Genomic DNA, 25,918 nt, shown 5'->3' with positions numbered 1-25,918 from the left:
GGATTGTTAAGAATTCCACACGTTTCATGTAAAACTACCTCCACAGACAGAGAACATAAATTCCTCTAAAAAGCTCGAAAATCTACGTGTGCCCGTCGTAATAGAGCTTGAAAGGCAACAAAACATTTCACAATCTCTCAGATAGAGGGTCAAAAAGCAGACGGAAATTAAAATATACGCGACCATTTCTGTTAAGGCTGGTCTGTGAAACGAAATGGCAAAACTTTTAGAGAAAGGACAATAATTTAGTTAGCAAAAGAACAGGGTCAGGAGACGGAATGCGACAACTTCACTGATACTCTTAAATAGGTTTTTAGTCAACGCCCTTTGATATAGTAGAAAGTTTCATCCAGAAAAAGTGACAACAATAAAGTTCATTAATTCCCTCAAACACAGTAATGTAGGTAAATATTCTCCTGGCTGATGGCATCTTATAACGGCCTGATACAAGGCGTAAACAGAACACTAAAGGTTTGTGTGTCTTTTGGCTTCTAAATTGCACCTGTACCTTAACGACTCTTCTGGCCTTATAAGTGGCAATCTAATTATTTGAAAAATATTCCGTGGCATGTACTAGGATTTTGCTTAAATCTTATCTTGTTTGGATCATCGATGGATATAAATATTCCTACTACAAGATGTATTTTAGAACATTCGCCCATACATATAAAGCCATTACAAATTTTGCATTAGCATTCACAAGTGAAGTTGCCTATATAAGGGAAATATGTGTAGCGAGAATGTACTTCCAACAGGACCGTCTATTTCGAATGTTTTCTCAAAATCGACAGTCATCATCAAAAGGAGAGTAAATAAAGTTTTTGTGGCATTTACATTATGGGCTAGTTGAAACTTGCTTGCATTTGATTTGTTTTATGCTGCATGTCTATGAGATTGAAACATGTATTTAGGGATAGAGCAAAGTTCGGTCCTGCAACAACGGCAGTGAATCCTCAGGGAGTGTTGGATGATCTGCCAACACGCGTCACGTCTCAAATATACGCAGTTCAGAGACATGTCAACTCTTATTTTACACACACTAGTCTATCCCAACGAATAGACAACGAGGACATTTATTTTGCCACAGTCATTAATAAATCTTGAATAGTACTGATCAAGCTTATTAGTTAGTACAAGACAACTGTAAATAAACAAATAAAAATTATCCAGTGCAGGCCTGGCACATTCTCTTCACAACTTGAGCTTTCTTATTACCCAGGGTATTAACTAATGATATATAAATACGTCACAGGGCAATTTCCTAATTGATTTTAAGATAGATTCGTCAACTTGGATCCGGAAATGCTTCGTTAGCAAAACATAGGATATCAAAGTTTAAAAAGGAGACTCGGTCTTTTCTTTGCAGTCCCTAGACTTTGTTACACATTTATCAGTTCAATTTTGCAGTGATTACTAATCTTAAAAATATATTTGGCGTTCAAAACCTACAGGGTGACGTTGTTTTGAGACATAAAACAGATGGAAAAATCAATGAGACACAGACTTCAAAATCATTTTCACCCTATAGATTTGCTCCCCCAACGAAGATGTCTTGACACTAACAAATTTTAAAAATCTGTGAAAAAACTCTTTTTAACGCCGATGGGGGTATTAGCCCTCGAAGTAGTAATTTCTGTTTTTCTCCTTCTGAACCTCTTTTTACGCTGTTTGCCTACGCATGTCTGATGAGCGCCAAGAAGCACAAAATCGGTAATGCCCTTGCTCGGGATTCTTCATTCACTAAAGTAATGTGGAACGTTCCTCAACATGACAATGTAATACGTCGTAATAATAATTGAGTTAGTGAAATTTCGCTCATTTCATAATATAGGTTACCGAAAAATCTTATAAATATGAACTCAGGTGACTCCATGTTACTCAAAAATCTAGAAATGTATTACTATTATGCTCCATATTATTCCTTAGTGGCAAAATTACACTTAATTTTTTTAAATTAATTACAAAGGTACCGCTGAGAAAGAACTTTAATTTTCATTTTTTGACGAATGCAGGTTACTCATAAATCTCAAAAGTGTTGCATCAAGTCAGTTCAAAATAGAAATCCAAAAAAATTACATATTATTTCAAGTCTGCTAAAAAAACAAACAGTTTCGTTATAATCAGCGATTCAAAAACTTATAAGTAATATAAAAATCAGGAAAATAAAATAGAAGGAAAGTATGCTCCGGATTAAAACGGATTCTATTGGATAAAAATCCTTTCTCATAAATCCCGCAAATATTCCTTGAGGTGTCTCCAGATAATGGCATGTCCAAAAAATTGGACCACCGATGCGATTCAAGAAAATGACCCTCGAGGGTTAAATCCCTAAATTACTATAAAGTCTCTATACCGAAACGTAAATTTGTAGATCGAAAAGTTCCATTGAGTACTAGACTAATAAGCAAAAAATTCTTGGTTTCCGCAAAATTTTCCCTTTCATTCAATCCGCAAATGACGAAAAGCAACTCCCTCATAATTCCCTAAAATCGCATATTAAGGGTGGCAAATTTCATAGCCTGAACAAAAAACTTTTTAACAAGAATAACGAATCTAACTACTCAATTTGGAGAAGTATTTAAAACTTAATAATTTTTCGGAATGGGGAGAGCCGTGTTCAGGAAGGTCGATTCTAAATTGGTTGTATGATAAACTTTGAACCTGAATTCAGCCTGTCCTGAGGGCAGTTTTCAAGTTTTCAGTAATCTTTCCGTATATCTGAATTTTAAGTATCGCCCAGAAGCGCTCAATTTGTATTAAAAACGAGCCTGATAAGGCTTATGCTCGAGTTGTGCTTCAAGTTACAAGCACGTTCCTTAAGAGCGATGAATTGGTGTCAAGATTCTTCCAACCACAATTTACCTTTCAATCCTTAGCACAAACATCCCATTAAAAATATATATGTAATTTCCTTATTTCTGGTAAATATAGGCCGACCACCTAGATATCTTGTAAATTAGAGTTTAAAGATGTAACTGTTGATGGTTTAAAGATCAAATATCTGTCGTTCATATATAAATAGTCTTTTAGTTAATTGAAGGAATGAGCCTCGAAGACCGTCATCGGTAATGCAGGCGATATTTTAATTTAAAAGCAGATATTTTGAGCTTCAGCAAAGATATTCCCCGTGTAAACACGATTTCACAATTTAAAAAAACTCCATCAAAAATTTTACTGAAACATCCTCAAGCTTTCTCTTCTTTTAATCAAGAACCTTTATAGACGACTCTGACTTGTCAATAATTTGTTATAGCCAGTTAGCTCTTAGAGGGAGTATATCCCCAATTGAAGTAGATTTATAGTGATGAAATCCTGGACAAAATTAAACTTCTTTGCCTTTTTTCGTATCATTACTTTCTCTGGCCCTATATTTAAGGGAGTTCAAGTTTTTGCTCAAACAGTGAGAAAAGTTATGGCTATTCGCTTCCAATCGTGACGTTCTCCGCTTAGTAGAACATTGTTTATTTTTTCTCTCTTTGGGGTAGATACAATAAACAATAAGACCCAAAGGAATTAGATAAACGTGTCAGACAAGATAGAAGGATCCTCTCATTCTTTTCAGAGTTAAAAGATGTGGCCTGGCCACAGCTGTCGCCTTATAAGTTCAAACTTTGACTTTTCTAAATCAGCTACACATGTATGGGGCCCGACGACGACCCGAATTTCATATTGGAAGACCGAAAGATTAAGGGTTTCAATATCGTTTTGCGTATTATATATTAGATCGCTCTATTTAGGTACCCAAAAAATTGGAAAGAAATAAGATTAAAGTTCGAATAGCACGCCCCTGGCTTCTTCCAGGTCGGCTATAGTGCATTCATCATTTTAAATTAAGCATTTTAATTAAGATTTATATGGAATCCACGAACAATTTCAATTAAAGGAATATAAAAACTTGATTTATTTCTATTTTTATACGAGCGCGTGTTTACAAACAGCAAAAGGAAGAGAGCTTTCGGCAAGTAAATTAGAACTCAAAACTCCACATAACCCCAACCTGACTCTATATGATCTTCATTACCCTAGATTAATTCAATTATGAGTAGCATCCTGAACGAAATTAAGTCAACATAGGAATATAGTGGAATAATGTGACAATGCATAAGATCAGATATCTCTCCGGAACCGGAAGTACCGTCGAGGTCAGGTTAAGTCGCTAATCGGGTAGTTCATTATCTAATGCGTCCGGTTGATAAACACGCCAGGCGGGAGTTTTACCCCGTTTTCACCCCTTGTCAACCGATATTAGATAACCCCATTAATATAAATTAGCCAACCGGTGGTGGAACCCCGGTTTTAACTTTAGACGCCGCTACCTTGCTGTCCATTCATCCCATCATTTTTTTCTACCTTTCGCCCTTTTGTTTTTCCTATGGGCTAATCTAATTTTAGTCGGATGCCGGATGCCCATGGCGGAGCATCGTAAACGCCTCTATTGTTCGTGATAATATGCCATAGCTAAGAGATAATAGCACACGACGTTTACCACCAGTGCCGGGGATATACCCATCTAAAAAAAGAGTTCATGTTCCAGAAAAACTTGCTTATTCATCTCTTTAACGCCTTCGACCCTGTCTAAACCTATGCAATAAAACTAAACTGTTTCCAAACAAAACGCATCAAGCGAATTTTAGTACCATGTCTGAAACTCTTACCTACTAAATGGCTCCAAGAATGTTTTAAAAATAAATGAATTCCTGGAGTAATTTACAGGTATACCCAGGTAATTCCATTTATCGTTAACGAGATAGAGCTAACCAAATGAATACTACTATTAGAGAGTCTCATTTTGCAATATTGGTTTCGGTATGGGTCTCATATACTAGACTAAGACCGAGGTTGAAATCAAGATAGTCTCAGACTCAGCTTTAAAGTAGGAAATGCAATCTCGTGGGAGACCGAGACCGAAACTAATTCGGTGGTCTCGCGTTACTCAATTTCAGGTTGCTCGATATTATACATGCCACAAATATCAAACATTTTCAGGAAAGTGTGTCCATGATGAGAAAAAGATTTCTATGATTTTTTACTCACAAATCTCAAAAAAAATTTAACAGTAGCACTATATTTCACTATAAAAAATGTTACGGGTAAACTGAAAATAAACGTTTTATGCCACCACTGTAACACCATCAAGCTCTCCAATATTTTTCCAAAATTCTTCTATATCGCCGTCATATATTTTACTAAATATAAATTTCATCCTTCAAATGCTTCGTCTTTATGTGCGATTTTTTAATTTTATAATCAAATTTACTTTGTAGTGGGAGCACTGAGGATAAAAGATGTGGTGCCGCTACTGAGACACCACTAAACTATTTAAAATTATTTACCACATTTTCGGATAGTGTCACTATATTTCATTACAAATTTAAGGAGTGTATCTGATCTTTCTTCCAATTTAAGAATTTTTATTTCACGGTTGTTGGGAACTCTAAAATATTGAGTTCAGGAAAAATAAGTCAAAGGTGTATGGAACACTAATGAAGTCAGAGAAAGTCGAAAAATTCACAAATTATGATAAAAAATCAAATCATGACGGGATGAACGAAGAGCAAGTCATGGTTGGGAGATATAGTGTGTCAACTGTGATTTTATTTTTAAGGGATGATTATCCAATTTAAAAGGAGTCGATTAACCCAAAAGCACTATAAAAAAGCTACAGAATAACAGAGATATGATTTTTTAAACAATTTTCAATAATCCGTTCGAATTCACTTTGTCGCTGAGCTCTAAGTCTCACAGAAAATATTTAGGAATCCACATAACTTGCAAAACCGCGATTTCGTTAGTGTACACCATATTCTTCGTCTTCGTAAGGACCCATAAATAAAAATCGAGGGGTGTCAGATTAGAGACGAAGGAGGCCATGGAATAACATTACCATGACCAGTTCATTGATTTCTAAAAGCACCATTAAAATACGGGCGAATTAAACGATTAAAGTGAGAGGGAAAGCCATTTTGTGAAAACCACCTTTGTCAAACCATCCCATCTAAAAGAATTTCTTCTAAGAAATCTTGCAAAAGATTTTACTAAAAGAAATGAATAATCGTATCTGATTAATCGATTTGGCAGCACAAAAGGGCCAATAACTTGTCCATTCACCAGTCCGGCCCGAACATTTATTGTGGATGACCGATGAATGTGCATTATCGACCGCTCAGGTATGAGTATTTTGAGTTGTTTATATCATTGCGTTCTCTGTAGCTAATACAAAACTGGAAAAGATTAGAATTTCATTACGCTTTCCTAGAAACTATCTATAAAATTCCAATTGTAGGAGATGCCCGTTAATTTGTAAAATTTACACTTTTTATACATGGAAAAGATACAATTGATGATGGAGTATTCTCCAGATAATACAATTGGAAACATTTAATTAGCGGTCACCAATCTGTCACCAACTTTGAGATTGGTAGGTTGCAGATTTTTTCTTGTGAAAGATGGTGCGTTTCATCAATAATACGCCAAATAAGATTGCGTCCTCATAAAAACAACAAACAAACAAAACAGATTTATTCATCGAATATTTGCATTACCACGCAATTTTTTAAAATTATTACATCATGTAAAAATACACACCTCCTTTTCTAGTAGTGATAAGGACATATAATGAAGGCAAGTTGTCAGTTAACGAGTAAATATTTAATTCATTGAACCAAGACTAGATCAATAAGCCTTTTTTTAAAGGTAACTACAAATAAACATAAATAACACCAAATTTGTGAACTAAACGCCAACAATTTTTGTATTGTAAAGGTTCACGAAACTAAAGAGGCCAAAAGAAGAATAAGAGCTAAACTCAAAAAACAGATAACAATCTCTTGAAATTGACTTTAATTTTAACACCGTTAGTTATTATGGAAAATTAAGTATCCCCTAAATTAAGGGGAGAAACGTCTAGACTAGGCTCAATATCAGAGTCAGAGCTACTTAATTCCATGGCGGAGAAGAGACGCTGCATTCCTGAACACTCTACCTGTTCCTTGTCATCATTCTCAGTGTCGTTAAGCTTCAACACAAATTTTTTTACGGCCTCCTTTAATTTGTTCTCATTGTCCAATTCCTCCATGACTGACACCTCTTCCTCCTCTTCCAAACCCTCTAAGTCAAGCTCACTGACATCTACAACAGCAGTTTCTTCCTCTTCCTCAGCAGCAAGCTTCTCTTTCTTGTTACGCAATTGTTCCAACTGAAAATACACCAATTCCCCTAAAAATCTTTTAATCTGTACCAGTGGGACTTTACCTTATTGCGTGCATCCTGTTGTATCTGCAAAGTAAGTGACTCAGAAAGGCCAATCATCTGAATTCCGGTGCGCAATTCTTTCATTGATTTGGTTTGTCCAGTAAAGTTTTTACGTTTGAGAACATTGGGACGATAACGTTCACGCTGAGGGCTTCTATCCAAAGAACATAGACGAACAGTATGTGCATTCACCATATCACTTTCAGATGCGCATTTTACTGACGTGTCCTTAACTTTGCTATGGGTGACTTTATTGTCTTCACGGAATACAATTTCCTTTCGAACTTTTTCTTGAGCAAGACGAAGTTGATGGCCTTGATCAGGGAGGCGTTCTACCACAGTTCTAAAACATAAAATTTTTGAGTAATTTGATAACAAATGATATTGTGTCATTCAGTGAAGTTTTTTAAAGTAATTTCTTCTGTAATAATGGCAATTTATCAAAATCCACTATTTGGAAGTTTTTAGGAAGAGGAAAATCAGAATCCACCTACATTTTTATTGTATGTATTGTACAATTAAAGTCGACGCATGTACTTCAGAAACTACAAACTATAGTAGTTTGAAATAAAAATACTGTTAAGATATATGGCCAAGGAAGGCTTTGCTCAAAAGGGCAAGAGTACAAAATTTTGGATTGTGTTGTACACTCAATGTATATACTAAGCACAAATGATAAGCATAATCATTCAAGAGAGAACGAAAGGAATGTTAGAACAGGGAACAAAATAGTCTGAAAAAACTACAGATGCAGTAAGTGTTTCTTCAAATAAAGAAAAATTGTACTTTGGTTATCAATCCACTAATATATCAATAACACTCACATCCATTTCAGCGCTTAAACAGCATGTTTATTTATTCAAGGTGCTATAACTAGGGGGCTGTGGTCCCAAAAACAAAAACTTTTAGTCAATATACTTACGGTTTGTTAAGCAGAAAAGTAATGCGAGTCAAAGAAGTCCTTAAAGCCTCAAGGGAGAGCTTCTCTATATCAATATCAAAGCTCATTTGACTGGGCCGTAAAAATACTAAAGAATTTTCCTCAATAAGTACAAGTTTTCTCGGGGCATCAATTTTGAGGTTAGAGTGCGAAAATTGATGCCTGCAGGTGTTGTCATCAAGGTTGGCCATTTTTACTATAGTCAGGATCAACTGAAAAATACTTGGAACGTATAGAGCAATTTCCTTTTGCAATTTTACGAGGCTTTAAAAGGAAAATTGAAAATTGTTTCATGAAGGAAAAATTTGAACAGGACATGTCAAAATATTGTTATTCTTTTGAGCGCAGATTCCAGGCTCAGCGCAGTCGCATTTTTAATGAATTATGGGGCATGCGTAATTAATATTCCATTTACTCACATTTCGCATTTCCTGTCCTTGTTTAAGAACGCCACTAAACAAAGATAGTCTATAATATGGTTTTTCATGGTGACAAACTCCGGGACTATAAAAGAAACGTTTAAACTGAGGAATCTCCTCATAATTCCAGAACTGTCAAAAATTCCTACTTTCGTATCAACTCATAGTGTGATTAACAATGAGTACTTGTTAGAAATGTTACTAATTCGAATTTGGGGCCCAATAAAGAGGCAAATTTGTATAAAATCAAGACAAGTACATTCTTCTGTTAGGTTTCACAAAGAAGAAGATTTATCAGAACATTTAAAGGAGCTCGTATTTTCTGATTTGTAAGCATTAAAAAATCTTATTTATTTCATTCAAAATTTGAATGCCTCTATACAGTACACAAAATATTCTAGAAACAAATACCACATATTTGAGGAAGCGATCGTTTATGCGATTAAAATAAGGAAACTTGGATTTTCTTGTATCTTGCCAAGTTTTTTGAATTATCTAATAAGAGTATATAACATTTCATAAGGAAGTTTCAACTTTCTTCAAATCCACTGAGTTATTATTACGTTCTGAAATATGTACATGTGATTCTGGAATACTCTATAAGTTTTTTGACCCATTGGAATAATTATTAATAAGTATCTAAATATGTACCTACTTCAAATTTGTATTTAAACTTTTATTGCAAAAAGAAATTCATCAGCTAATCAGGTCAGCATTTAAAGATTAAGTACAAATCACTTTTAATCTAAAAAAAACCAAGTTCCCTTTCTTTTCAGAGAATATAACAAACTAACAGACCACTATTTTCATATAAAACAAGCCCACAAGTGCTTAATTATCCAACCTTTTGTTAAATGGGGCCCAAAAAAGCTTCCTATAAGTCCAGAAGAGCAGCTCTCAGAAGCCGTAGCCCTAATTAATACTTTACAAGCATGGGTTGTCAAAGACACTGTAACAGTCCCTTTGGACACCTTAGATAGTAAAGCCCTATTTAAAAGTGGTTCAATGGATAGGATCCGGGATATTGTTCAAGAGAGTCCTGACATAACTGCTATCTTCATTAATTCTGGCTTCCTAAAGAAAAGTACTGTGCAAATATTACAGGAAAATTTCCGGAGGCCCATATTAGACAGGTATAAAATAGTAATGCAGATTTTAAAAACTCATGCTTCCAGCAAACATGCTAAATTGCAGGTAATGGTAAATTCTGTGATTTAATTTTATAAACTAATGTTTGTATTGTAAAGGTGGCTTTAGCAGAGTTGTATTATGTGCAAAGGAAATCAGAGCAAGATCTCATGTTTAAAACATATAGCAGAGAGATTTTGAGATTTATGTTCCAGCAAAGGGAGCAAAAAATTAAAGACCAGATTAAAATTCTTAGGAATCAAAGAAATCTTTTGAGGAGCAAAAGGCAGAAAATGAACTATCCTGTGGTTGCTGTAGTTGGTTATACAAATGCAGGGAAAACTGCAATCATAAAAGCTTTAACAGGAGAACAGAAGTTGACACCTAAAAACCAACTTTTTGCCACTCTTGATGTAACAGTTCATGAGGGTCTTCTGCCTTCTGGCCTCAATGTTCTCTACATTGACACAGTGGGTTTTATTTCTGACATACCTACTAATCTTATTGAATGTTTTGTTGCCACTCTAGAAGATGCTTTGCTGGCAGTAAGTTTCCTTATTGTGATGTATATACCCCATTGTTTCTCCTCTAGGATGTAATTTTACATGTAGAAGACGTATCTTCAAGCAGCTTTGATTACAAAAAAAAGCATGTTCTTGATATACTATTGAAGCTAGAGAAAGAAGCTGGAGCTCACAATGTCTTAAATAAAGTGATTTCAGTAGGAAACAAATGTGATATTACTGGGGAGGCAGTTAGAGATGACAATTTATTGCAGGTTTCTGCTAAGAAAGGATTTGGTATGTAGTTCTGTGATTTTATGTGGAATCCCTAATGAAGTTTTTTATAGGCCTAAAACAGCTTAAGCAACAATTGGAAGAATTTATACTGCATGTAACTGGCAGGCAAAAAATCACTATTAAAATTCCAAATGGAGGAGATGAAATTCGATGGCTTTACAAAAACTGTACAGTTCTGGAAGAAATTCCAGATCAGGAGGACATGCAGTTTATTTTTGCCAAAGTTATTATAACTCAAGCTAGTTTACAGATATTTAAACATCATTTTATTTAGCAGAACAGTATATTACGTGTTACAGAATGTTTTGTTATTTTTTCCTTAAAGCTTTATCTACCTTCTTTTTGGTAATTTTTTTAATTTTGAGCACTGAGATCTCAAGATTGTAGACAATTTCAAACGAGAAAACGGGACATTTGCAAATAATCTCTAATTTATTGAAAGAAATCTATTAAAACTTTGAAATATGGTCACATTAACGCCCTGTATAATTTTTTGTATAATTAATTACTAATAAAAGCAAAATAATACCAGCAGGTTCTTTCCCGCAATGTTCTCATGTATAAGATCAAGACAAGTGCAACCCGTTTATAAATAAATCACGTGAGCTGTATAAAGGGTCAAGTGTTAGGTTATGTATGTTTGTTTACATTCCCTTATGTATGACTAGTGTTTTATAATTTCTATTAACTTTTTAAGTTAAAGAGCTGTTTCGTGACAATTAAAACTTCAAAAAAACGCTTAAATAATCCAATAATTTAATTTCACATCATGTCATTAAGCAAGGATTTTCCACTTCTTAAAAATGATAGAATCTTAAAGGTAGCCCGAGGAGAGAAACCTGACAAACTTCCAGTATGGGTGATGAGGCAAGCTGGACGGTATTTGCCAGGTAAGATTCAAGCTTTAAGCGAATTGTATTTTCATAAACCCTTTCAGAATTCCAAGAATATCGCAAACAACATAATTTTTTTGAAATTTGTCAAAATCCTGAATATGCTTGTGAAGTTACTCTTATGCCATTGCGTAGATTTGAGCTGGACGCCGCAATTATATTTAGTGACATTTTAGTCATTCCTCAAGCCCTAGGCATGAAAGTGGAAATGTGTGCTGGAGTGGTATATCATTTTACGAGGGGGTACCTACTGACCAAATATGTGTATGCCAACTTTTGACATTTAAAAAACTAGTTATTGTTGTATTACCAAGGGACGAACTAAAGAGGTTTATATGCCTGTGGACTTTGGAATTCTGTATAATAATGGGTTTTTATTGTAAAAAATGGAGTCTTTCTCTCATGCTGCTGAATGTCTAATATGCAAAAAATAAAATGTGATAAGTTTACATTATTTATCAATGACAATGTGAACCTCCAAGTCTTGATGTTTACTAAACGTTAGTTGGCTGAGGCAGAAAATATTTTTATTAAGGGGTTTGTTGTGTTATCTATGTTTTGAAGAAACGTCTTTAATGAGGGGCTTGATGATATTAGTTCAGAAAGATGTTTTGACATGGTTTTAATTTGTAAATATTCAGTGCAATTTGGAGAAATTAGTAGAAAAACAGTTTGAATTCCCTATTGTCCAATGTATTTGTGGTATGTCTTTATAAACCGTCCAATGGTTATTGGGGATCTTCTGTAAATCAATTAGAATTGTCGGTCTCAGTGTTGCTTTCTAAGTTTGCTTAGGAAACCATCATTTTTTAGCACTTTGGGAGAGTGAATAACTTGTCTCCATCGTGGCTCTTGATATTCTGGTGAACAGGAATCTGCATGAGGTAAACAAGGTTGTCTTAAATGTTAATAACACAAATACTCTTTATTTTTTTACATGTTTGGATCCAGCAGACCATTTTATCTATGACTAAACCATTCTGAAATTTATTTAGTGTAACTGAATATTTTTATTTTAATTATATATTATTAGTCATTTGCGCAACATTTCACATTTTTGCCTTCATTGCAACTATACACCATATTTGCCAAGTTATTGCCCTCTCGGTGTTTCAATATACGTATAACAGTAGTGGGTTAATGCATAATTTGTAGGGCCCCGTACTCCCAAAACCTTTAACAGTTGAAAATGTAGAAGCCCTAACTATAAATGGTGCTGTTAAGAGCTTAGAATATGTGGGTAAAGCGATTAACTTGACCAGGCACAAGTTAGAGGGTAAAGTTCCTTTATTTGGCTTCAGTGGAGCTCCTGTAAGTTTTCGTTATTGAAATTTTTATTTACCTCAAAGTGTGCTTTTAGTGGACATTAATGGGTTACATGATTGAAGGAGGAGGCTCTAAGACATACTCTCAAGCCAAAAAATGGCTGTATGCTTTTCCTAGTCAATCCCATACTTTACTTAAAATCTTAACTGAAGTTATTATTGACTATTTAGTGATGCAAATCGAGTATGGAGCTCAGATAGTACAAGTGTTTGATAGTAATGCTGAGTATTTGAATAAAGACTTATATACCAAATTTTGTCTACCCTATTTGAAAAAGATATCTGAGGACGTGCGCAGCAAATTAAAGGAAAAAAATATCGAACCAGTGCCAATGGTAATTACCCCTTAAATTTAGAACTGCTTTATTGTAAAGGGAAATTAATGTATTTTAGGTTTTATTTGCAAAGGGTGGTTGGTATTGTCTGGAAGAGCAAGCGGATTTGGGTTATGAGGTGTTGGGTATCGATTGGACTGTAGAGCCTAAGTTTGCCAGAAATTTGTTGAAGAACAAGAAAGTCATTCTTCAAGGGAATTTGGATCCTACTGCTCTTTATTCTCCGGGCACAGAACTAAAGAACTATGTGGAGAAAATGCTAGAGGAATTTGGAAGTGAAAGGTATATTGTTAATTTGGGGCATGGCATTTATCCTGACGGACCTATTGAGTCAGTTAAAATTCTGGTGGACACGGTTCATAATTTTAAAATGTAAAACTTTTGATTTGTATTTTTGGAAACTTTATATGAATGAAGGTGTAATATAGTATTTGTTGGTTTATTCATATTTTATTGGGGAAAAAATACAGAGAACTGTAAAAATGATTTATTAAATAGATTTAAAGCTAAATAAATTATCAATATACAATCACAATACAGAGAGAAAACTCAAACATCACACATTCCTTATAGACTACTTGAATATAATTTACAGTCACGTTAAGCTAAAATAAAAGGCAAAATATAGGGCATTCGATGATACAAGGCAGTCTTACTGGGCTTGTTTAGCTTTTATTTACATTCCTGGGAGATTGCCCCATGTATATACATTAGTTTAAAGAGTGTTTAAGAACTAGAAATCACAAATTTGACATTCATTTAGAATGTAATTTGACACAAAAATGTAGATATAATCTGCATTTTTCTGTATCTGTATTTTTCTCACGAAGTTTAGAATTAAATAAGCAATATGATCACGCCCAGAAGGCTCATTATTTGCGCCATGAAGGTAGAAGCACTGTTTCCCTTTGGTAGTTCTGGAATTGCATTGGAATCTGGAAGTAAACAAATCCGACATTATTATTTAATCCTGTAGTAATTTATGCCAGGTTAATACGTAGTTTATCATGCCAGTTATATATAGTTTATCATATGGCAAATATTTACAGTAATAAAAATAATAAAGCTTAATATCGTGGTGTCACCATTTTTTGAGCACTAGTATAAATGTTTGTGAGTTAAGATGCATTGGAGTAACTGGGGTCATCAGGTGAGTTCTAGTGCTTACCTATATTTTTGGTAGTTGTTCTTCTAGGACTAGATGTGGTAAACCGACTAGGAATTGAAAATCGAGGCCCTGAAGTAGTACTTTTATTCGCGCATGTATAAATAGCCTTGGTCTTAGTCAATTTCATTCCATATTTCATTGGGTCTATGTTCCTTTGGCAGTGTTCCCCTGCTTCTTTGATATTAATCTCCTTGTCCGATACAATCGACCCAACAAAGCACTCATACGTCCCCTCAGCCACGTCTCGCCTTTCAGTGTAGGTATACAAAACATTTGATTCCTTCCAATGACCTAAGCATTGGTATTCGCGCTCTTCGTAAATTTCTTCAGTTGAGCATTCAGAAACTTGGTAATACATTAACTCAGGAGCTCGGCAGTCTGACCATAGTTTAGCACAAAGATCAGGGGCATCAGGAATGCGTCCTGTATATTCTCCGGTTATGGGACAAAGGCCGTTTTGCATTGATCCGGATATGTCCAGACCTACAAAGGAAAATATTCTGGATTTTATTCCAGGTTCGGTGCAAAGAGGACGATAAATGTATTTTTAGTCTAATAGCACAGATCATAAATTAGAAATTTGCATTTATTATAATTAACTTTAAAACTGATCTTTTCTGAGTAGTTTGAAATTGAGGGTACCACTCAGACAAATTTAATCGAAAAACTACACTGACTTTCAAAAAAACCGTAACACCAAGAAAAACCCACATCGTATGTATTTGAAATTTTGGTATGATGTTAAATTTGTAAAGAGAAGAAATTATTAAAATTTCGATTTTATATCTTAATGCGATATAAAGTTTTTTTTTTTGTTTTTACTTGTTAAGATTTGACGACCATTCTTTTCACAACTTTTTCTAGAGGTAGATAGCGATAAAGATATAATTATTCGTATCACATGTAACATTTAATAGTGCAAAATGTCTCGTGTTCACCAAAATGCAGTTTGCCACCAATTAACTCCCTTTGAAAGGGGAAGAATTGTTGACATGCATGAAGCAAGTTTATCTATCCGCCAAATTGCACGAAGATTGAATCGAAACGCATCAACAGTGCTAATAATTTGGAGAGACGGGTCTAACGAAGGGTTAGTAAATCGTCATTGTGGTAGTGGTTGCCCAAGAATGACGAACCAACAAGAAGATCGACGACTTCGTCGTTCAGCGAAAGGCGCCCAATTTAAAACAATCCTGTTTCTTGATACTAACTGGGTAGTCACCCTAAATCGAAGAGTCTCTCTTAGTGCGATTTATCGCAGAATTAAAAGTTTCAGACTAAATTCATATTGTCCTATTCGTCGGCTTCTATTAACATGAGACCATAGAGTGACCCGACTGGAGTGGTGTTGTTTAAGAGTGCAATAAGTGGATGAGTAGAGAAGGATCGTCTTCAGTGATGAGAGTCGATTTTGTTTATGACGATCGAATAAACGGTTACGTGTTAGAAGGTGTAGAGGGGAGCGATTAAATTTGGACGTTGTGGGAAGCCGTCATTCTGGTTTAAGACCAGGTGTCATGGTTTATGGTGCCATCCAGTTGGTAGTCGGTCTTCTATCGTTTTCATTTATGGTCTATTAAATGCTCAGAGATATATAAATAGTGTCTTAGGACTGGTTCTTGTACCATATATGCGCGACCATCGTGGAAGCACATTCCAACAGGATATTACGCGACCACATATAGTTAACTTTACTTTGAGGTATTTGGAAGCTGAAAATTTGGATATCTTGTCTTGGCCGGCTCGATCTTCAGATTTATCTCCAATAGAGCCTGTATAGTATATGATGGGTCGGAGACTTCAAAGTTTAGCTCGTCCTCCAGAGACCATAAATGAACTCCACGAGCAGGTTCAGATTGCCTAGGATATAATACCACAGGAAGATATTGACAATTTAATTTTTAACATGCTACGTCGCTTACAGGAGTATATTAAATTAAAGGGAGATACAACCCATTATTAAATTTTTTTACTTATTCATATTTTGATCGTTTTTATCTATCACTCAACCCAACGTCATGCTAAAATTTCAAACATGTACGATGTGTTCTTCTTGGTGTTGCGGTTTTTTTTTAAGTTAGTTTATATATGCATTTGTCTTTACTGTCAAAACGGCATGCGTGAGTCTGAGTCCAACCACAAAGAGATCACTTACGTCCTTGAGTAACCCATGTGTTGTTATCAAAGTTTTCATCAGCACATAACGTGTAAACATCCTTATTGCTGCTTGAATTTGTCCCGAGTTGAAATTCCAAAATATTCCTACTTCTGCTTGCTATCCTCATGCAATTAAAGGACTCCTCATCGCTGCAATAACTCCTCAAATAACCTCCACATCCTTAAATGAACCCAAAAAACATACCACTGAGTCCTGCTGAATATCAGGTATTTGTCTCCGTCCTCTTGCATTCCTATACACTTAATGGTATAGGTTTTAAACGAACTATGGTCTTTGTAGACCATAGTGTCTCCTTCAACCCTGACATACTCCCAGGTGCCAAACATCCATTTGGGGAAACTGCAGCCCCCGTAACTGACTTCTGGTGGCCATGGAGCCTCAGATTTAAGAGCCAAAACAAAGGCTTCAAAACCATGTGTGGAGTTGTATAACTCTGAGGTGCATGTGGAATCTCTGCTTACTGCCATTTCGATTTTCCTAGTCACCTTGTCTTGTTTGTAAATCTAAGGAAAATAATGTTAATTTTAAGTTTAATAAAATTCAAGCTTACCAACTTACACCACATCGATATGTAGGTCTTTGGCCGTCCAAATGCCTACTATCAGTGAAGACTAAGAACGTTTCGTCTTTAAGGCCTTTCCAATGCCCCAAACAATCGAATCTTAAATCTGAAATTTGATGGTGAAACATTTCGATCCTGCATATCACAAAAAAGCTTACCATGGTTCTCTAAATCGCAGCCTCGAATTCTGAAATTGAGTGTAGACCCTGAAGGACATGAATCAATAGTGGAAGTAAACCCTACACATTCGTTGCTTGTGGGGATTTTGCCCTTATAGTTAGTATAATATTTGCCATCAATTGGACAGTACTGCCTTTGCGTCACTGCCCCTAGGTCATCTTTTGCCTCTGCAAGAAAAAATATTTTAAATTGATACTCAAGGAAGTATTTGCCAGGTGCATCCTTTAGTTAACTGCTGCTGTACATATTTAAAGATGACATTTTCATTAATTTTAATTACTTCCTAAATTAGCGTCATCTAAGTGGTTTGTGATTTTTTCATTTCCACCGAGTATAAATACACGACATGATATTAATTTGGCTTTGGAAAATCCCTCGGAAAGTCACTGACCAACGAAAGGTCGCTTGTTAAGGTGAAGTGCAAATACATTAATAAATTGTATTTAATCATCAGTTATCGCTGCTGCCTGCGTATAAGTAACTTGATCAACATCACTGCCCTTTGGACGAGATAAAAAAAACATCTCAAGTGCTTCCGCAAACAAACTTAATTAACCGAGCCAACGAAAGGTTGTTAATTAGACGATGGTAATGCCTATTGTCTACAAACGCAGCTATATATGTAAATTACTTACTGAACAATAATATTTCCGTTGTTTCACCACGTGTTTGAAGGGATTCTTGTGAAGGACAATTTGCTTCCGCCGCCAGATCGTTCGTGAAGCATTTGTCTTGACTTGATATGAAAACCTGAAGAACGTTTGAAGAACGAAGCTTTAAATGGAGGCACATGTAGCACTTCGGGTTGCTGTAGCTGAAATACATTTTTCCTAAGAAAACGTTCAATATGTTCCTGTGAAGACTTACTTAGTTATCGATAAGATGACATTGTTATTGTGCTTTTTGTGGCAGTTGCCCCAAACTGATATAGCATTAGGGGTGATAGCCACGGTGCTGTACGTAATCGCTCCTCCTACATTCACGGACTTCTGCATCAGGTATTCTCCTTGGAATTGTTGCGAGAAGTAGCAGGTAGACTCTACAACAGGACCTGGAACACATTTTTTTTGTGATTACGATAGTGTTTAAAAAAAACTTAGATTTTTCAGTAACTTGGGCTGGCCTGACTTCCATCAAAAATTGCAGAGTAACTTGAATTGATAAAGATTGTTTTGACGAATTTTTTGGCATGACCCGTTTTTCACCCAAAATGTTTCAGTGACCGGAAGTGACCTTAATTTTCGCGATTAATATTTTTTTCGAAAAAAGGGCAAGAATCTTTCCCCGTTCTAATTTTCTATAATCACCCTCAGTAGCCTCTTTTAACTACTATTACATGCATGAAGTTGGCATATATGTACATCTATGTAATTAATCTCTGAGGTCCTTCCCACACAGCGAAATATGCAATTTTCTTTTCAAAGAGTATAATTTTCCCTGACCACAATGTATCAGGGATAAAAACTAGTTCGGTAGTTAGCTCTCTGCTATGTTTGTTGGGCTACTCGAATTAAAAAAAAAAAAACACGGTAATGTGCGGTAACAAGTTAAGCTCTACCGATCATACAGGTCGCTGACTTGTGAAAACGTCAGCGAACCATATCAGATCGTTGTGTTCCATTCTTCCTATTCTTAAGCAAAAATATGAAAATTTGCTTCAATGGTATCCGTAGAGCGCCTACAAGGAACCATTTTTGTTCACATTAAAGCATAATGTGGTCAAGCATATTTATCGTGTGAATGTTTCGGTCCCAAGACTATGATTAAGTTCAATATAAATTCCGATTAAGGGTGGGACGCGGTCCCACGATCAGAACACCCCTGCTAATACATAACATTCCACTAAAACAATCCTGAGGTTCACTCGACAAGCCATTGTTACAAGTCTTTTTATGACACCGCGTTTTCGCCACTCCCTGTAGATCCGAGTTGTTTTACAGCATCGCTTCTACCTACATAATGTAAGGCCTCAAGAGAGAATATCATTTTAGTGCCCTTGACGCGACAGGTTAACTTATTTAGTGTGGCCTTAATAAATAATGGTGGCAGGTGACACAAAGTTACTATAGGCCCTTTTTTGACAATACCCCGTGCCTTTCCTTTCAGGTGTGGCTCAGGTGACTGTTTAGAGTTGGTTATATTTAGGGGAGGGAAGCCAAGAATGTGAGTAATCCGAAGATGCAGCGGTATTAACAAGAATCGAAGAAAAAGTAGATTTTTATTTGTAGTTCGGTTCGCTGGCCAAGCGTGTAGAATCGAAGATGAAAATATAAAGAATTTCAGCCGCCAATTTACTATCAAAGAATAAAGAGTAACTGCTAGTCATGCTCATTCCAAATCTGTTAAGCATAAAATCCAATTATGTTTGGGGAAAAGAATTTTGCCCACTGTCGTCTTGCCTCGTTCATTTCATGTAATAAATCAATTTTCCTCGATAAAACTGGGATATTAATTTAATTTTAATTCTTCAATCGTGCTTCTATAAAAGTCCCATATTAATCACTGTCAATCAAATTCATTTAAGATATTAATCAGAGTTATAAAAAGCAATTTTAGGTGTTTAGGTTAAGGGCGCTTAAAAATGCTCTAATAATTGCTACTGAATTTTATTTCCAGCAATATCGAAGTAGGACTTTTTACAGTTTTACATCGGTGTGTATAAATCGGTAACGTAATAAGTAAAAAATCTTATTAAATATACGAAATACCGACAAATATCTTTAATACTATTTTTTACAAGTTTACAATTGCCATCAAAAATTCCTTTTTTCGGATTATAAGCACAAGGTTGTTTTTTGCCTTTTTCGAAAAACTTTAAATTATTATAGTAAGTACATGAATGATTTTGACTTTCTGATTATATAGAGAGTCCGGAAGTTAGTGGGCCAAAAAGAAATCAAGATTATATGGTCGAAAATTTAAAAACATAGTTATAAACATATACCTAAAAATACCTTCCAGAGAAGCTACAGATCTTTGAAGGAGGAGCTGTGGCAAAGGCTTTTTTGCAATAACGGCAAAACGGTAACAGTTCAAATCACCAAATTCGGAACATTAAGGTAACGTGATACGTTGAAGAAGCTGATATATACCATTTTGCAAAATGTTAACCCGAGACACGCATGAGGGGGGGGGGGGTGAGGGGGGGGGGGCTGAGGAAGATTTTGTTATAACTTTTTGGACGTGTATATATAATTTGACTCAGGTATGGAATAATGTATCCACGGTACGTTATTCTTAAACTCTAAACTTGTCCCCAAAAAGGGCTATCGATAATGTGGTAGATGCCTATTCTGTATATCTACCTGAGTCTTTTGCAATTATGAGACTCCTTTATGCATAGTATTTTTCTTTTTTCAACTCAAGAAACCGACACCAACCTCACAGCCTACATTCTATATTACCCAAACCATGCAAGTTTCAAAAGAATAAAACAGTCGTTTTGTGCCCTCTTTACAACACTCAAAACAGCGTACAAATGTCTTTATCGCTTACTCTTTAAGTATAATTTTTTTCCTAGAATAACTGTTATATAATTACCGTCTTTCCGTATATGGCCCTGGTTAGTGAACTTACGACGATTATGCGGCTAATGTAAATCTCTTTAATTACAATTTAGTTCCCTCCAATTAACATCGAATTTTTTCCAATTCTTTTTAATGCAAATTCACCATTTCGGATTGAGCTGGGAACAATTTTTTCAGTTGATCATTGATTTTAGCCGTTGTTTTCTCATTGATTGTGTTTCATTGCTGATAAATCTGAGCACGTAGGAGTTTTGGTATTTATATTTAGGTGGTGTTTTCAGTGTTTACTGAGAAACGTGACTAAGGTCTTAAGTGGTCTTCTATGAAAGTGTGAGATTGTTATCTCTGTGTGTGTGTGTGTGTGTGTGTGTGTGTCTGCGAAGTAATGCGATCAGGAGTCGTATCCTAGTGAAAGATATTGCAGAAATTCCAAATAAAGTTTCTTAAAGTGTATGGCTAATAAATATGATTTAAATAATAATTAAAAAATGAAATTGAAAAAAATGATAAAAAGTTTAAGCTTAAAGAAGTATTTTAATATTCGAATTTCTACAATCCTCCCAAAATTATTCAGTTTCAAGTAGATTGTTAAGAATTTTGAAAATTTCAATCAAAACTGAGTTTTTCCAACGGGTAAAAAATTATGAAAATTATGGCAAAACTGCTCAGCTGCAAATAGTTAAAAATACTAAAAAATTATCTTCAGAATTGGCAAGTTTGGTAACATAGAGGATACCAGACCAATTGTCTCAATACAGTTATTCATGAGTGTTCCTATATGTCTGTATAATCTGCTATCATGGATACTTTATATTCGCTTAAAAGCTACTTATTCGAGCCATCTATCTGAAATAATTGAGATTCCTAAATCAAACATACAGGTACATGCAGATGTCTTAAAGGCCGAGTACCCACTTGAAAACGACTCACCTTAGACGGTTGCATTATCGAGCGGTCGTGTTCCGATTTTTAATATTTGCAGACAAGAATAATTGCATAAAATAATCGAGGTAATCAAAAATGAATCTCATTACGGCAATATCGGCGGATATTAATCCTATTGGAGCCCTTGTAAAAACCGGTACTGCTGGTTTTTAGCAGGCCGGATGCTCAAAGTTTGCGGGGATCTTTAGAGGAACGGAAATTGGAGAATGCATCCACCAAGCCTAGCAGGTGTTCGGCTGGCACTATAATGGATTGGTATTTGTAGCAGGGTTCTAAAGCAGGATTTTCGAACCAACGCAACTCGATTAAATTGCCTTTTAATGCCCTCATGCATATTATATCCGGCGCACTTGCACAGTGATGTCTTAAAGCCAGTTTCTTTATTTCTTTCGACTGAAAGTGCTTTTTTAATTATCTTCCAATAACCAATAATTTAGCTTATTCCGACCGAACGAAAAAAACACCACAATAAATCTCAGGTAAAAATAAAGGTTCCGAAGTTGATGGCTCGAAATTTGGCCTCTTTCTACCTAATAATTGGCATTCGCCCATTATCCACAGACCAAAAAGCACAAGCGACTTGCTCATAATGATAATAATTTGAAGTCGGCCAGGAGCTACCTTATCTTTAACTTTTTTTTGCCCAGTTTTCACTGTCAGAAAGATAATTATCTCCTCGGTCTTATCTTCTTTGGAATTTATATTGCGTCCTGGTACTGTCAACCCAACAACTAACAAAGGAGGCGACATGGAAATTAATATTAATGTCATTATGTCACAAATCTACCATTTATATTTCACCCATGCGCCCATTATAACAGTACTTTTTCCCAATGAATAAAAATACGCTCATGTGAATGCCCGCGCCCAAGGAAAGAAGTAAACAGTTCATTCGATTCAAAGAAACCAAAGGTATTCATAAATAAATTAAATCTCGTAATTACAACACTAAAAGTCTCGAAAACGATTTATTGTTCATTGTTTTCGTTTTGCAACCATGCAGTTCCTGCGGGGATGCATTTTGAAAATGTACAATTAAAGATTAACATCCTATATATCCTTTTGAATTACCTTATCTCTAGTTTTTAGTGTGGAGTAAAAACAATACCAAGAAATGGGGCCATGAAGACCAATATGCATGTCAGGATAATACGCATATTAGTCACTCGTGTAGTTTTGCAGATAGTGCAGGTGGAACAGAGGCGTAATGCCTAATTTTCAGTCTCAAATGGCATCAAATATTATTTTTTAGAAAGTTAAATAACCAGATAAATTTAAAAAAATAATTTAAATAGTTTTGTTCATAATCTGAGAAATTAACGCTTATTAATATTTAATGTATAAAAACGAATTTCGTCTGTGTGTCATCTTCCGTTTCTCGATAAAATGCTTCTAAACTGAACGATAAATCCTAATTTCTTACGAGGGTCAATTGATTATCTGCTCAATAAATGTCAGATACTCCAATTCAACTAGAATTTCTATTTGGTTGTTGCCAATCTCTTTCACTAAGTAACCTGAATTTATTTTTATGTCTCATGGTTATTCAGTAACCGAAATTGAAAAACCGACGACAAATCTTGAAGCAACCTGACTAACCTGAATTTTTTTGAGTACCTTGAATTAGTCTGAAACTTCGACATCATTTTCGGTTACCTGAATTACCTTAAATCTACTTGAATTTTAATTTGCACTTTTTTTGAAGAGCAAGTAGCCTCAAATTTTTATAATTGATCACCAACCTCGACGCAGACGAAATTTTGTTTCAATCGTGCTCCCAACTTGAATTAATATTCCTAAACGAAAACTTTAAATTTCAAGAGCAGAGCTCAACATTTCAGAAACTTGTGAAAACTGAAAATTCTGATTTTTAAAGCACATGTCATACAGGGCGAACTTATACTGCCATATATTGTTATGATCTATTATAGGTAAATTTTTTTATTAAAAAACTGTTTTATATGTATTTCAATTTGCATCAAAACACCGATTACCTCTCTGTTTCGAAACCTGATATCTGCCTCCTCAAGGAACCAAACACTTTGGTTATAAAGTATTTTAACATGGACGGGTTCCCAGCTGACTCATGACACATTTAATCTCTTGGTTGCCGTGTTAAGACTTGTTTGCTGCAACTTTATATCATCTTCCAATTATTTTAATTCGAAGCTGAAGGTCGCACAACATCCAAGATTTAAGATTTTTCTGAGCCGCATTAGCATTTACAAGGTGTTGTCGATATTTTATAAGGTACGGTTGTCAAACAGAACATTCTCAGAAAGTTAATGAGCTAAAAATACCGGCTCAATAGGTCTAGACATTGAGACATTCCTCGGCAGCGTAAAAATACAAACATGTCACACGATGTGTTATCGTCAAAATAGCCCGTGACTCAATGGGTATCGGCGAATGCTAAAAAGCTAATGAGTCATTAGTACATAATTACCACAAAACATAAAGAATTTAAAAAAAAATTCCATCAATGAAGGAATGGAAGATGCGAGAAGGGTGCGTGTGTATGGCTCAATCAAAGCAACTCGTGGATGTTAAAAACAATGGGGCAAAAAGTAAAAGAAATTTACCCTAAATTTCTATTGAAATCAACTGCAAAGTTGGCGGCTAATTTCTATTCTACATAACGTACTTCCGCCCTATTGTATTGCGAGAAATGCCAGAAAAGTATAATGGAATTCCTTAACGTATTTGACTTCTATTTCTTTTATAGTTCCTACATCGAAGGTAATGTACCATAAACTTGGAAGTTAAGCCGACTTCGGGAAATTACCATTAATTTTACATTAACTATAAGACGTTTGATTAACTGTGTTTTTTGATTGATGGTGATGGCAAGAAAGTATCTTCTGGGAGGTAGTACTTACATTTAAAGAAACAGAGGAATCCAGCCAAAACAGCCACAACCACGTACTCCCTCTCCATTGCGGCACCGACTAACCGAATTAAGAAAAATCAGCCTAAAGTCCACCTACATGGAGTTTCTCAAAAAAAGTCAAATCAAACTGCGACCACCCGAAAAAACAATAAAATGATCCGAAAAAGCCGCGAGTGTGGGCCGCGACGAAGTACTAAAATCGTCCGAGTAAAATGAGTGGTACTTTATTCTTGTACTCAACCACAACTGAGAACGAGAAAAGGCAGCACCTGCCTCTGAATGAACTGCTCTGCTTTGATGTTTGGCGTGTTATGAATGAAATCATGACGAGTAGTACCAGCTATGGTTCGCTCTGGGCTTCTCTGATGACGCCCTCCGGTGGTTACGCCACAACACGGGCTAGGGATGTTTACTACGAGGAGTAGACGTAAGAGGGTAGGGCTAGGAGGGCGCGTATTTCAATGAAATATACCAGTTGTGTGGGTTTAGAGGTTGCGTCATTCAACGGGGTGTTCCATAACGTTCAGCAACCGTATGAGTAATTTCGAATCAATTATTGACTGATAGTCCGTTATGGGTCAAAGACTTCAAAGGAGGCGGTACCATTGAATAATCATAAATTTTTATTGCAACAGGGATAAACATTATAATTTTTTTCATGTAATTTGCACAGGTGGAAGAAAAATAAGGCAGCAAACTACCATACGAAGTGGGAAAGTAATGGAAATTCATCTAAAAAATCGTGAATGAAGTGCTGAAAATTAAAAAACCAAAACCTAGTTTCGGGTTTTAAAAGTTTGAAATGAATTAGTAGTAGGAATTTCTCAGAAATTTATGAATGAAATGCTATTGGAAATAAAAATATTCAAAACCGGTTTAAGTACTTCACATTGAGAATCAAATAAGCAGAAGCAGATAATTCACCGAGTAGGTACTTAATGGCAATTTCCCAGGTATTTATGAGTAAAGAAAATTTTAAAATATAGAGTGAGAAACTGGTTTTTAGGTATTGTAAATGTAAATATTAAATTTTTATAGTAATGAAGCAAACATTTTTAAGTGAATGTTACAGGAAATTTATATAAATTGTGTGATTGGATATAACTGAAGAAACAAGAATTTATTGAAAAATCAAGTGATTATCTACTGGAAATGTGTATAATTATATAGAAAATGAGTGTTAGAAATATGTTTAAAATGTGTATATGATTAAAGAAAACTGAACAGGAAATAATGCAGTAGTTCAGTACATTGGAAATTAGAAAATCAGTTCTTCATAATCTGGAACAGATAATGAAGTAAATGGAGCGAGGAGATTCTAGATGTTTTCCAAAGCAGTTTCAAAGTTCTAAATATCTAAGTTTTTAATTTGTATT

General features: G+C 35.2%; 5 protein-coding genes across 5 annotated transcripts in view; 3 read left to right on the top strand and 2 right to left on the bottom strand.

Annotated features, from left to right (window-relative positions):
- Positions 1 to 6,617: 6,617 nt before the first annotated feature.
- Positions 6,618 to 8,481, bottom strand: LOC136417223 (uncharacterized). Its single transcript, XM_066402804.1, has 3 exons — positions 8,174 to 8,481; positions 7,252 to 7,594; positions 6,618 to 7,195 (listed from the first exon to the last, which is right to left on the bottom strand). The coding sequence occupies exons 1-3, from the start codon at positions 8,380 to 8,382 to the stop codon at positions 6,872 to 6,874; spliced, it is 876 nt and encodes a 291-aa protein (XP_066258901.1). The 5' UTR covers positions 8,383 to 8,481; the 3' UTR covers positions 6,618 to 6,871.
- A 265-nt stretch (positions 8,482 to 8,746) lies between these two features.
- On the top strand, positions 8,747 to 10,990 carry LOC136417264 (putative GTP-binding protein 6). Its single transcript, XM_066402876.1, has 5 exons — positions 8,747 to 8,939; positions 9,387 to 9,804; positions 9,858 to 10,283; positions 10,331 to 10,538; positions 10,589 to 10,990. The coding sequence occupies exons 1-5, from the start codon at positions 8,806 to 8,808 to the stop codon at positions 10,810 to 10,812; spliced, it is 1,410 nt and encodes a 469-aa protein (XP_066258973.1). The 5' UTR covers positions 8,747 to 8,805; the 3' UTR covers positions 10,813 to 10,990.
- A 215-nt stretch (positions 10,991 to 11,205) lies between these two features.
- Positions 11,206 to 13,533, top strand: Urod (uroporphyrinogen decarboxylase). Its single transcript, XM_066402882.1, has 5 exons — positions 11,206 to 11,428; positions 11,476 to 11,654; positions 12,587 to 12,742; positions 12,792 to 13,091; positions 13,150 to 13,533. Exons 1-5 carry the CDS (start codon positions 11,308 to 11,310, stop codon positions 13,465 to 13,467), a joined length of 1,074 nt encoding a protein of 357 aa, XP_066258979.1. The 5' UTR covers positions 11,206 to 11,307; the 3' UTR covers positions 13,468 to 13,533.
- A 392-nt stretch (positions 13,534 to 13,925) lies between these two features.
- LOC136417261 (uncharacterized) lies at positions 13,926 to 24,938 on the bottom strand. Its single transcript, XM_066402870.1, has 9 exons — positions 24,532 to 24,938; positions 18,048 to 18,231; positions 17,816 to 17,994; positions 17,159 to 17,347; positions 16,997 to 17,106; positions 16,622 to 16,941; positions 16,415 to 16,566; positions 14,260 to 14,742; positions 13,926 to 14,026 (listed from the first exon to the last, which is right to left on the bottom strand). The coding sequence occupies exons 1-9, from the start codon at positions 24,587 to 24,589 to the stop codon at positions 13,929 to 13,931; spliced, it is 1,773 nt and encodes a 590-aa protein (XP_066258967.1). The 5' UTR covers positions 24,590 to 24,938; the 3' UTR covers positions 13,926 to 13,928.
- The window catches only part of LOC136417259 (micronuclear linker histone polyprotein), a 30,493-nt gene continuing 18,747 nt past the window's right edge, over positions 14,173 to 25,918 (top strand). The window contains exon 1 of the mRNA XM_066402867.1: positions 14,173 to 14,241. Coding sequence (XP_066258964.1) covers positions 14,215 to 14,241 — 27 coding nt within the window. The 5' untranslated portion in view covers positions 14,173 to 14,214. The remainder of the gene's footprint in view (positions 14,242 to 25,918) is intronic.

The sequence above is a fragment of the Euwallacea similis genome, chromosome 27 (genome assembly GCF_039881205.1).
Source record: "Euwallacea similis isolate ESF13 chromosome 27, ESF131.1, whole genome shotgun sequence".
NCBI classification, from domain to species: Eukaryota; Metazoa; Arthropoda; class Insecta; order Coleoptera; family Curculionidae; genus Euwallacea; species Euwallacea similis.
Note: the sequence above shows the minus strand (reverse complement) of the source record. Positions and strands in the feature narration are given on the sequence as shown.

Coding starts and splice junctions, on each gene's coding strand:
- LOC136417264 (XM_066402876.1), top strand. CDS start 8,806: ATGTTACTAATTCGAATTTGGGGCCCAATAAAGAGGCAAATTTGTATA. Junction 8,940..9,386: donor GAGCTCGTATTTTCTGATTT/GTAAGCATTAAA, acceptor CTTTCTTTTCAG/AGAATATAACAAACTAACAG. Junction 10,284..10,330: donor TAGAAGATGCTTTGCTGGCA/GTAAGTTTCCTT, acceptor TTTCTCCTCTAG/GATGTAATTTTACATGTAGA.
- LOC136417261 (XM_066402870.1), bottom strand. CDS start 24,589: ATGGAGAGGGAGTACGTGGTTGTGGCTGTTTTGGCTGGATTCCTCTGT. Junction 17,107..17,158: donor CTGCGATTTAGAGAACCATG/GTAAGCTTTTTT, acceptor ATCAAATTTCAG/ATTTAAGATTCGATTGTTTG. Junction 14,027..14,259: donor AACAACTACCAAAAATATAG/GTAAGCACTAGA, acceptor GTTTACTTCCAG/ATTCCAATGCAATTCCAGAA.
- Urod (XM_066402882.1), top strand. CDS start 11,308: ATGTCATTAAGCAAGGATTTTCCACTTCTTAAAAATGATAGAATCTTA. Junction 11,429..11,475: donor AGCTGGACGGTATTTGCCAG/GTAAGATTCAAG, acceptor AAACCCTTTCAG/AATTCCAAGAATATCGCAAA. Junction 11,655..12,586: donor TGGAAATGTGTGCTGGAGTG/GTATATCATTTT, acceptor CATAATTTGTAG/GGCCCCGTACTCCCAAAACC.
- LOC136417223 (XM_066402804.1), bottom strand. CDS start 8,382: ATGGCCAACCTTGATGACAACACCTGCAGGCATCAATTTTCGCACTCT. Junction 7,595..8,173: donor ACTTTTCTGCTTAACAAACC/GTAAGTATATTG, acceptor TTTATGTTTTAG/AACTGTGGTAGAACGCCTCC. Junction 7,196..7,251: donor AACAGGATGCACGCAATAAG/GTAAAGTCCCAC, acceptor GTGTATTTTCAG/TTGGAACAATTGCGTAACAA.